Consider the following 10,459-nt stretch of genomic DNA (forward strand, 5'->3'; position numbering starts at 1 on the left):
CCCCAAACTCACACTACCCATCAAGGCTGGAGCCCCTCGGGGCCCTCGCCAGTGTGTGGATCAGGGCTCCCCACTGTCTCGCCAGGGAGGCCGGGCAGGTTCCCGGCCTCAGTCGGCCACCCCCTCCCATGCTGCTCCTCCCCTGTGGCTGTGATGAATGAGCTTGGTGGGTGGGGAGCCCCCTCCTTCCTCACTCCCACTCTTGGCGTCTTGGTGCAGCCCTAGGCCGGCCCTGCCCTTCGTCCCTCACCTCCTCGCACCGCTCCCAGTGGTCCCTTCCAGTCTGGAGGGCATGGGCCCCCCAGGACCCCATGGGTATGTCTCGCTGGGACCCCAGGCCTGCCCGGGTCTCCAGGCTGTCCACACTGCACGTACAGTAGCCCTTCTCCCGCATTTGCCCACAGCGCTAGGCCCTCCCCTGCCCCAGGCCGGCATGCGTTCTGCCGACCCCTGCAGCCTCTGGGCGGTTCCTGGGTGAGGAGAAAGAGATGGGGGTTGGGCACGGAGGAGGGCCGGGTCGCCACAGCCCAGGGCCTCTGGCTAGGCTGGTGGCCGTCTTACCTCCGGGCCCGCCTCCCGCCCAGCTCCTCTGTCCTTGGACGGGATGGGCCCTTGCTGGGCTATTGGCGCCCCCAGGGCTGCAGCTCACCCGGCCTCCGCAGTGCCAGGTCGACCCCCAGCGCCTACACCCACGCGGGTTCAGACCTGCCGAGCGCCCGCCGCCGCGGGAGGGGCTTGAGGCCGGGGCGGGGCCTGGGCGGGGCGGGGCGGGGCGGGGCGTCCCCCTCGTAGGCCCCGGGCCGCGCATTCTCGGCGCTGGGAGCCACCGCCCCCGCAGCTGCCGCCGCCGCCAGGGCCTGGACTCGGACGCGTGGTAGGTGAGTGCGCGGCCACGACAGCTCGGCCGAGCGGGGCGAGGGGGGCGAGGGGGGCGAGGGGCGCGAGGGACGCGAGGGGGCCGAAGGCCCTGCGCGCCCCAGTCCCGGAGGCCCAGCCGCAGGCGCCGGGAGGTTCCGGGAGGCCGCACCCACCGCCTGGCCCAGCTCCCTCGCCTGCCCTTCCGCGGGAGGCGGACTCCGGGCGGGTAGGGGAGGCGCAGCGGGAAGGAGAGGCGCCTCCCGGGTCCTTGGACCGGCCTGACGGCCCCCTTCGGCCCAGGGGTCCCGGGACGCGCAGCCTGGACACCCTGCTCATTGTCCCTGGACACGGCAGTCTTCCCTCCGCCCGCAGCAGCCCCCGCCCGCGTGCAAGTGGGCGCGCCATTGGCCGCGCCGGGCGGGGTCGGCGGCGGCGGTGACCTCATTGCAGTGCCCCGGGGACGCTTGGCAGGCGCGGAGTCCCAGGTCCCCCTGACTGGGGCTTCCCCTGATAGGGCGCGGGCCGCCCAGGGGCCTGGTGCAGGAACAGACAGCTATTTCTGGAAGGCCCTTTCCCAGGGGGTTCAGAGGGACCAGGCATTCCTGGGAAGAGGGGCCACTCCTCAGCGGGTCGCCTGTGTCCTCGCGGTGGAGGACGCATCTGTGCCCAGAACCAGCTTCTCCAGAAAGCCTGGGACCTCACAGCCAGGCCAGGGGCAGGTCCTTGAGGGGCTCACACAACCCCCCCTCGGTGGCAGACGCACATCCCCCCATCGGTGGCAGACGCACATCCCCCCATCGGTGGCAGACACATCCCCCCGCTGGTGGCAGGGTCTGCCTGTGCCACCCTTCGTGCGTGTATTTAGGCCCCGGCTCCTTCATGGAGGGTGAATATCCCCTCTCAGCTCAGTGGTAAGGTCTGTCCCCCTCCAGCTCCATTCCATGATGCCTCTTTCCCAGGCTGTAGCTGCCGCTGTTTGTGGGGGAAGGTCCAGTGATGGGTCTGGAGCGAAGGCCAAGAGTGGGGCACCTGGGGGAAGGTATGAGGTCCCTCCCAGGATCAGACTGTCCCGAAATGTCGTCTGCCTTGGGAGGCCAAAGCGGGTGGAACATCTAAGGTCAGGAGTTCGAGACCAGCCTGGTCAACATGGTGAAACTCTGTCTCTACTAAAAATACAAACATTAGCTGGGCGTGGTGGTGGGTGCCTGTAATCCCAGTGACTCAGGAGGCTGAGGCAGGAGAATTGCTTGAACTCAGGAGGCGGAGGTTGCAGTGAGCTGAGATCGTGCCATTGCACTCCAGCCTGGGTGACAGAGCGAAACTCCATCTCAAAAAAAGAAAAAAAGAAAATGTCTTCTGCCTTGCCCCACCCTAGCCCAGACTAAAATACCGGGCTTGGCCACTCCTCTCTCTGCCTCCAGAATGAACCCGGCCCACTCTGGCCCTTGGGCCAGACCTGTAACCTGTGACCTGACATGTCCTTGCTCCTCTAGCCTAGAGTCCTGGGGAGCTTCTGTCCACCTGTCCTGCAGAGGAGTCGTTTCCAGCCCGGTTGGTGAGTGCTGGCCAGGGTGGGGCAGAGCAGGCGGGGCGGCGAAAGTCCAGACCTGGCTGTGCTGTCTGGAAACGTGGCCCAGGGCGCTCAGCTGCTGTCTGCACCCCACGCCCTCCCTGGCTTCCCCATGCTCACAGCTTGCCCACTGCTGCATGTCGGGCGGGCACGGGGCATCTGGGGAGGGGCATAGCCTGTCTGTGCTACCCCCTCGGGTTGGTGTGGGTCGCCTGTCCAGGAAAAACCCTCCCAGTCTGCCAGGCTCCACCTGCCTCCACGCTCCATTCTCCCCACCCCGGCCAGGATGAAGGAAGGGCTGCCCTTTAACAGACCGTAAACAGGCCTGGAGAGCTTAGGAAGGGGCTGAGCTGGGGCCTGTCTGAGCCCCTACCCCTCTGCTGTCTGAGTGGCCTCCTCCGCCCTTACTGCAGGCCCGTAGGCTCCTGCCAGCCTGTGACGTGCGGCCCCAGGAATGCCGTGGGGAGCTGGCAGGCTGGCATGAGCTCACCGGAGGTACCCGCTAGGGCTTCCTCCCCCGGCCGCCAGCAGGGGTGAGTCAGCAGTGATGGCGGGAGGTCCTCCATGACCCCTGTCCTGTCTGTGGGCACCAGGGGTCTGTCCTGGCTGTCAGGGCTCCTGAGTCGCTAGGAAGTGACACGTCCTGTTCCCACAGGGGCTCATTCACAGGCCTCCCAGGACAGTGGCTGGCTCTGCCCCGACTTCTGGGCTGGCTTGGGCATCTGTGTCCCCTCTTTTTTTTTTTTTTTTCTTTTTTTTTGAGATGGAGTCTCACTGTCGCCCAGCCTGGAGTGCAGTGGCACCATCTCGGCTCACTGCAAGCTCCGCCTCCCGGGTTCACGCCATTCTCCTGCCTCAGCCTCCCAAGTAGCTGGGACCACAGGCGCCCACCATCACGCCCAGTTAATTTTTGTATATTTTTGATGGAGATGGGGTTTCACCACAATGGCCAGGCTGGTTGTGAACTCCCGACCTCAAGTGATTGCACCTGCCTTGGCCTCCCAAAGTGCTGGCATTATAGGCATGAGACACCGCACCTGGACTCCTTTCCTCTACTTTCTTTGGGTTAATTTGCTAGTCTCTTTTTATTATTTATTTATTTATTTATTTTGAGATGGAGTCTCACTCTGTCGCCCAGGCTGGAGTGTGGTGGCACCATCTCGGCTCACTGCAAGCTCCGCCTCCTGGGTTCACGCCATTCTCCTGCCTCAGCCTCCCAAGTAGCTGGGACTACAGGTGCCCGCCACCACGCCCGGCTAATTTTTTGTATTTCTAGTACAGACGGGGTTTCACCGTGTTAGCCAGGATGGTCTCGATCTCCTGACCTTGTGATCTGCCCGCCTTGGCCCCCCAAAGTGCTGGGATTACAGGCGTGAGCCACCGCGCCTGGCCCTGTGTCCCCTCCTATCCGTCCCCCAGTCAGGGGCCTGGTGCTGTGGCCCCGCTGACCCCTCCCCTGCCTCCTCAGCCGCAGGATGGGTGAGTTCAACGAGAAGAAGACAACATGTGGCACCGTTTGCCTCAAGTACCTGCTGTTTACCTACAATTGCTGCTTCTGGGTGAGGAGGGGTCGCCTTGCCCCCACCCCCACCCCCACCCCTCCCGGGCCACCATCAGACCTGGGCAGATGCGGTGACCTTTGTGTACTGCTTGTAGCTGGCTGGCCTGGCTGTCATGGCAGTGGGCATCTGGACGCTGGCCCTCAAGAGTGACTACATCAGCCTGCTGGCCTCAGGCACCTACCTGGCCACAGCCTACATCCTGGTGGTGGCGGGCACTGTCGTCATGGTGACTGGGGTCTTGGGCTGCTGCGCCACCTTCAAGGAGCGTCGGAACCTGCTGCGCCTGGTCAGGAGGGCGCAGGGCCACGGGGTGGGGGTGGTGCAGATGGGCCCAAGGAGGTTGTCGCTGCAGGCTTTGAACCTGTGCCTTGCTGTGCTCACCTGGGGGGGGGGGGGTCACGGTCCTTCCACACCTGCCTAGTCCTGTGGGTCCCCACGTTCCCGCTGGACCAGCTGAGGGAAGACACCAGCTCCGCAAGAAAGCTTCAGGGAGGGTGGCCGCCCCTCAGCCCCCACCTGGAGCCTGGGGAGCCGGGGTGGGGACTCTGCTCTGAGGTGCACTAGGTCTAGGCACTAGGCCTCAGAACAAGGGTGCCCTTGTGCTGCCCCCCCCAGTACTTCATCCTGCTCCTCATCATCTTTCTGCTGGAGATCATCGCTGGTATCCTCGCCTACGCCTACTACCAGCAGGTGAGGGGCCTGGGCAGGCCATTCAGAGACACAGACATGCACAGGCGGGGCGGACACACACAGATGCACACGCGTGGCTAGCCCCAACCCCCACCCCCATGGTCCCAGAGCTAACCAACGTGCCACTGGGCCCTGGAGATGGGGTCTAGGTCTCTGCAGGGGCACATGGGGTCAGGCAGGTGTCCAGGGGATCCAGAAGCCCTCTCTGCCTCTGCCGCACTTCATTGTCACCCTGGTGACGGTCCTGGCACCACCCAACCTCCCCTCATGCCGAGGTCTGACCTCAGCCCTTCCCTGTGGCTCTGAGCCGGGCCCTGGGCCTCCCTGCCGGCCATCCTGGGGCTCTGCCAGCCCCACCTTGGAAGGTCTTAGACTGAGGCTGAAGTTTCCTGCACCCCAACCCCAGCTGAACACGGAGCTCAAGGAGAACCTGAAGGACACCATGACCAAGCGCTACCACCAGCCGGGCCATGAGGCTGTGACCAGCGCTGTGGACCAGCTGCAGCAGGAGGTGGGTGGGTGGTGCTGGGAGGGCGCGTGCATCCCCAGGGCCTCCCTGGACCTCTGCAGGAGCCTCTGGCCCCAGGTCTCACCCCCAGCCTTGTTCTTGATGCAGTTCCACTGTTGTGGTAGCAACAACTCACAGGACTGGCGAGACAGTGAGTGGATCCGCTCACAGGAGGCCGGTGGCCGCGTGGTCCCCGACAGCTGCTGCAAGACGGTGGTGGCTCTTTGTGGGCAGCGGGACCATGCCTCCAACATCTACAAGGTGGAGGTGGGTGTGCAGCGGGATCACGCCTCCAGTGTCTACGAGGTGGGGGGGGGCACCCCAGTGACTGGCTGTGGGCAGTGGGACACGCCTCCAATATCTACCAGGAGGTGGAGGGTCACCCCAGTGGCCGGATGTGGGCAGTGAGACCACACCTCCAATATCTACGAGGAAGTGGGTGGGCAGCCCAGTGGCTGGCTGAGCTGTTGGTGGCCTGGCTGCCTAGGTGCTAGGGGTGGGTTTGGCCACACCCTGGAGGCTGGAGGCAGTAGGGGCCAGTGGGAGGTGCCCCCTGGGCCCGCCTTCAACACCCATCCGCGCCCCGCAGGGCGGCTGCATCACCAAGTTGGAGACCTTCATCCAGGAGCACCTGAGGGTCATTGGGGCTGTGGGGATCGGCATTGCCTGTGTGCAGGTGAGGGCACATGGGGGTGGCGGTCATCTTGTTGGGGACACGGGGCAGGGCGGTGGCTGGTGGCCCCATGACGTCTGCTTACGCCCGCCCGGCTCTGCACACAGGTCTTTGGCATGATCTTCACGTGCTGCCTGTACAGGAGTCTCAAGCTGGAGCACTACTGACCCTGCCTTGGGCCTTGCTGCTGCTGCACCCAACTACTGAGCTGAGACCACTGAGTACCAGGCGCTGGGCTCCCTGATGACACCCACCCTGTGCCATCACCATAACCTCTGGGGACCCCAACCTCAGAGGCAGCTTCAAGTGCCTTTTGCTGCGCACCAACACCCAGCAGGGGAGGTGAGGGGGGCTGGCGGGGCGAAGTTTGGGGGGTGTTTTGTGGGGCTCCCCGGACATACTCTCTGCCTGGTGGTCAGATGCAGGCTGGAAGGGGCCTTGCTGAGTGGCGCAAGGCCGAGTGTTCCCAGCAGGGGGAGAAACCCTTCACACCCCAGGCCCTTCAGGAACTGGGGCTTTGCCTTGCAGCCACATGGCCCCATCCCAGTTGGGGAAGCCAGGTGAGCTCTGACCCTTGGGCCTGGGCCTCTGCCCCTCCCCACCCAGCCCTCGTCTCCCTCGACAGCGCCCCTGCTGTCTTCCCCACTGCGGTCACCACCACCCGAAATGCCACGTGGTCACTGTGCACTGCCCTGTCCATGTGCCTCTGCGGGGCAGGGGCTTCCTGGTTTTGTTCACTGCTGTACCCAGATGCCTACAACCATCTCTGCCACATACAGGTGCTCAATAAACACTTGTAGAGCAGATGGACGAGCTAGCTGTGCTGGTAACAGATGGTGGTCTGTTCTCAGGGCCCTCGCATCCAGCAGGGCAGACAGACCCACCCCCCGCCCCGCCCAGTGTCAGGACAAAGAAGGGCAGAGCCAGGAGGACACACCCTCCATGGGGCTCCAGGGAAGGGAGGTCTGATGCCAGGGACAGCTGAGCACAGGCCTCAGCAGAAAGAACTGAACATGTTCCTAAATGGTGAGATGGTGTGTTCAGAGCCCCTGGGGGAGAGGAAAAATGGTTTCCAAAACCCTTCTGGCCATGGTGGGGAGCAGACGTGGGAAGGGTGCAGACTGGGGGCCATGCCCAGGTAAGAGGTGTCAGGCAGGTGGGGTGGGGGCAGTAGGGTGAGGGGGTTTACATGGAGGAGCTTATAGGTCCTGCTGGGGGCCAGAGGGTAGGAGGTACCAGAGCCTGGTGTCTGGCAGAGGTACCCTGGAGATGGGAGCCAGGGCTCGGTCACTGATTGTGCCCCCCCACTGCCCAGGTTCCTGTCCTTAAGGCTCAGAACTGTAGACCCTCAGGCAGACCCGTTCTCCCCTACCAGAGGACACCACGCCAGATATCTGGGCAGCAGGGACATCTGACCTGGGGTGCTTGCTGGCAGCACTGCCTGGACAGCAGGGCCTCCTTAGGGCCACCTCCCAACCCAGCTAGGAGCGTCTTAAGGCCCGCCCTCCCTGCTGGGCTTGGGTGGGACGCTCAGGGACAGGCAGCAGTGGGCAGGGGCCAGCAGGTACTGGCAGCCCTGACCACAGCAGAGACTGGGCCCCAGAAGATGTGTTTCTCTCTTCTTTTTCATAGTTGTGTTGAGACAGAGTCTCACTCTGTTGCCCAGGCTGGAGTGCAGTGGTGCAAACACAGTTCACTGCAGTGGCAACCTCCCAGGTTCCAGTGATCCTCCTGCCTCAGCCCCCTGAGTGGCGGGGACTACAGGTGTGAACACTGTGCCCAGCTAATTTATTAAATTTTGTTGTAGAGATGGGGTCTCATTATGATGCCCAGGCGGGTCTTGAATTTCTGGACTCAAGTGATCCTCCTGCCTTGGCCTCCTAAAGTCCTGGGATTATAGGGGTGAGCCCCTTTGCCCGGCCTAAATCTGGCTCTTCAGATTCCGAGAGAGAGGGTACAGGAGCCTCTCTGCTCAGCCTGAAGAACACCCAGAAGGAGGGAACCTCAAAGAGCCCCGAGATGGAAGGCTCTCCTGGCAGCGCCTCCTGCAGGGGTGCCTGTGGAACAGGCTGGCCCCAGGGCTAGGAGAGTTCATGGCCCAGTCTGCTTCACTGGGCTGCCACAGTGTGAGAGCTGGGCCTAGACCTGGCTCCTGACATCCTAGTGAGGGCTGGGACCTTGGTGGTTCTGAAAGACCTTTACTGGATGGTTCCTTCCAGAGTGGGGTATGGGATACACACACGCTGCGGCCAGGCATTACGCCAGCTCCCGGATGCCTCAGCCTCGTGAATTCGGGGCAGGACGCTCAGGGTCCATGGTCAGCACAGCGGGTGGGTGGGTTCCAGCGTGGTCACTTCTCCAGGGGTGCATAATTGAGCAGCTTCTCGATCAGGTCCACGTGGGCCAGCAGCATCCGGCGGCAGCAGTAGCGCTTCAGGCCCAGGGCATCCAGCGCATCCCTGTGTCGAGGGGAGGAGCAGAGGCCAACTGAGTTCTCTACGGTCTGCAAAGGCCTGGAGCCCACATCCAACCTGCCTCTCACTGCCTGCTGGCCTCACCCCCCCGCCACCGGCAAGGCGAACAGATTGACCCGGATCAGAAGCTGAGATCTAGCAGTATGATCCTGGCTGGAGTAACCTGGAAATGCCCAGAACCCTGGGTGGAGCGTGAGGAGCCTCCTCTCCCACCTACTCTGGCTGTACGTGTGTGTGTATAACATATGTAAGAAATGTAAATGAAACGAAAACGAAGTAATTGCGGGGAGCTTAGAAAACCAAGGCCACCAAGGTGCTGATGTGCAGCCACCTCATCCAGCACTGGCCACGGCAGGGTAGCTCTCCAGGGGCCTGCCCTTAGCTGGTTCACCCCCACCCCAGCCAGAGCAAACCCTGCTCTGCCGCTGTGGGGTCTTTCCTCACCTCTGCTTCCTTCCATCAGAGAGAGACTGCTTCTCCACGGAGCCACCTCTCCCACTTCCCAAGCCAATTAGAAGCTTTCATTTCCCTGGGACCTAGCTCCAGTCACCCTCAAGACCTCCAGAAAACTCCCACACCGATGGCTCCAATGTGCAGAGACACAGAAGCTTGGGAAAGGGGAGGCCACATGGGAGGCCCCTGCCGTTCCTATCCCGGGAAAGGGTCTGGACAGGCCGCCAGCCACTCAGTCTAGCAGCCCACTCGCTTTCCTCGTTTGTCCAGCAAGCTGCACCAAGTGCGGATGGCAGGCTGGCGCACACAAGCCAAGGGCTTCACATGTGACCAAGACTCAGTGGGCGAGGGTCAGACTCCAGAGGGGGGCACCGAGACTCAGGCACAGTGGTGACAGCAGCACCAAGGGACAAGCACAGGAGAAAGACGCCTCCCCTACAAAGCCTGATGAGGGTGGTCAGCAAGTCTACCCTGCATTTCTTTGTGTGTGTGTGTGCGTGAGACGGAGTTTCACTCTCTCTTCCAGGCTGGAGTGCAGTGGCGTGATCTTGGCTCACTGCAACCTCCACCTGCCTCCCAGACTCAAGCGATTCTCTCGTCTCAGCCTCCCAAGTAGCTGGGACCACAGGTGTGCACCGCCATGTCCGGCGAATTAAAAAGATAAGAGAGCCAGGCGCGGTGGCTCACGCCTGTAACCTCAGCACTTTGGGAGGTCGAGGCGGGTGGATCACCTGAGGTCAGGAGTTCCAGACCAGCCTGGCCAACATGGCGAAATCCCATCTCTACTGAAAATACAAAAATTAGCCGGGCGTGGTGGCACACGCCTGTAGTCCCAGCTACTCGGGAGGCTGAGACAGGAGAATTGCTGGAGCCCAGGAGGCGGAGGTTGCAGTGAGCCGAGATCGCGCCACTGCACTCCAACCTGGGCGACAGAGCGAGACTCCGTCTCAAAAAAGAAAAATAAAATAAAATAAATTTCTGGAGATCAGGGTCTCCCCAGGTTGTCCAGGCTGGTCTCGACCTCCTGGGCTCAAGCAAGCCTCTCGCCTCGGCCTCCCAAACTGCTGGGATTACAGATGTCAGCCGCCGCGCCCGCCCGTCCTGCAGCGAGGTTTGCAGGACATGGGGTGGGCCTGGGGGCAGAGACGGGAAAATAGGGCGGAGGCCAAGGGCTTTACTGCGGGTGACAAGACGCCTGCGACCCGCCAGGCCACCTAGAATCCCCAGGACACCACTGGTTTGAAGCCCAACTCCGTTCTCTTCCCCAGACTTCAGGGGATAACGTTCTCCCGAAAGCAGATCACAGAGCGGGGCTGGAGAAGCCGGGCCTGAAGCTGCTCATGGGGCGCTGGCCTCAGGCAGCGCTGCGCCTCCCGCCCCGGCGCGCACCCCAGGGCGGACTCAGCCCCCAGCCCCGGCCCGCACCCCACGGCGGACTCAGCCCCTAGCCCCGGCCCGCGCCTCACCCTTCGGTGTACTCGGCCTGCAGCAGCCCCAGGTAAGCCTCCCACTTGTTGCCGACGATCTTGCCACAAGTGAAGCAGCGTACAGGGATGATCATGGCGGCGGCGCGTCCCAGACTGCCCGGCCCGGCCCGGCCGCACGCGAAGAACCCCCCCCAGGCCCCGCCCCGGGCGCGTCCACTGTTGCGGGAGGATCGGCTCCGCTCGT

General features: G+C 63.0%; 2 protein-coding genes and 1 long non-coding RNA gene across 6 annotated transcripts; 2 read left to right on the top strand and 1 right to left on the bottom strand.

Annotated features, from left to right (window-relative positions):
- The first annotated feature begins 740 nt into the window (after positions 1-740).
- On the top strand, positions 741-7,669 carry CD151 (CD151 molecule (Raph blood group)). 4 transcript variants are annotated; one of them, XR_010113305.1, is made up of 10 exons: positions 741-878; positions 2,352-2,413; positions 3,897-3,987; positions 4,085-4,276; positions 4,606-4,680; positions 5,087-5,191; positions 5,297-5,455; positions 5,778-5,864; positions 5,969-6,203; positions 7,494-7,669. XR_010113305.1 is itself a non-coding variant. In XM_063608017.1 (9 exons), the coding sequence occupies exons 3-9, from the start codon at positions 3,904-3,906 to the stop codon at positions 6,026-6,028; spliced, it is 762 nt and encodes a 253-aa protein (XP_063464087.1). In that variant the 5' UTR covers positions 741-878; positions 2,352-2,413; positions 3,897-3,903; the 3' UTR covers positions 6,029-6,667. The 4 variants fall into 4 exon arrangements, 3 of the variants coding, with proteins under 3 accessions (XP_063464087.1, XP_063464088.1, XP_034787770.3); XM_063608017.1 differs by lacking the exon at positions 7,494-7,669 and having other exon boundaries at positions 5,969-6,667; XM_034931879.4 differs by lacking the exon at positions 7,494-7,669 and having other exon boundaries at positions 765-874; positions 5,969-6,667.
- Positions 7,670-8,043: 374 nt separating this feature from the next.
- On the bottom strand, positions 8,044-10,416 carry POLR2L (RNA polymerase II, I and III subunit L). Its single transcript, XM_034931888.3, has 2 exons — positions 10,255-10,416; positions 8,044-8,320 (listed from the first exon to the last, which is right to left on the bottom strand). Exons 1-2 carry the CDS (start codon positions 10,347-10,349, stop codon positions 8,212-8,214), a joined length of 204 nt encoding a protein of 67 aa, XP_034787779.1. The 5' UTR covers positions 10,350-10,416; the 3' UTR covers positions 8,044-8,211.
- Positions 8,254-10,286, top strand: LOC134731177 (uncharacterized). Its single transcript, XR_010113306.1, has 3 exons — positions 8,254-8,559; positions 9,315-9,416; positions 10,057-10,286. It is a non-coding gene; the product is annotated as an uncharacterized LOC134731177 (long non-coding RNA).
- Positions 10,417-10,459: the final 43 nt, after the last annotated feature.

This window comes from Pan paniscus, chromosome 9 (assembly GCF_029289425.2).
Source record: "Pan paniscus chromosome 9, NHGRI_mPanPan1-v2.0_pri, whole genome shotgun sequence".
In the NCBI taxonomy this organism is placed as follows: Eukaryota; Metazoa; Chordata; class Mammalia; order Primates; family Hominidae; genus Pan; species Pan paniscus.

What these genes read in the sequence shown, in the direction of transcription:
- CD151 (XM_063608017.1), top strand. Translation starts at nt 3,904, where the DNA reads ATGGGTGAGTTCAACGAGAAGAAGACAACATGTGGCACCGTTTGCCTC. An exon ending in CCTACAATTGCTGCTTCTGG is followed by an intron (nt 3,988 to 4,084) that starts GTGAGGAGGGGT and finishes TACTGCTTGTAG; the next exon opens with CTGGCTGGCCTGGCTGTCAT. An exon ending in TCGGCATTGCCTGTGTGCAG is followed by an intron (nt 5,865 to 5,968) that starts GTGAGGGCACAT and finishes CTCTGCACACAG; the next exon opens with GTCTTTGGCATGATCTTCAC.
- POLR2L (XM_034931888.3), bottom strand. Translation starts at nt 10,349, where the DNA reads ATGATCATCCCTGTACGCTGCTTCACTTGTGGCAAGATCGTCGGCAAC. An exon ending in CAGGCCGAGTACACCGAAGG is followed by an intron (nt 8,321 to 10,254) that starts GTGAGGCGCGGG and finishes CCCTCGACACAG; the next exon opens with GGATGCGCTGGATGCCCTGG.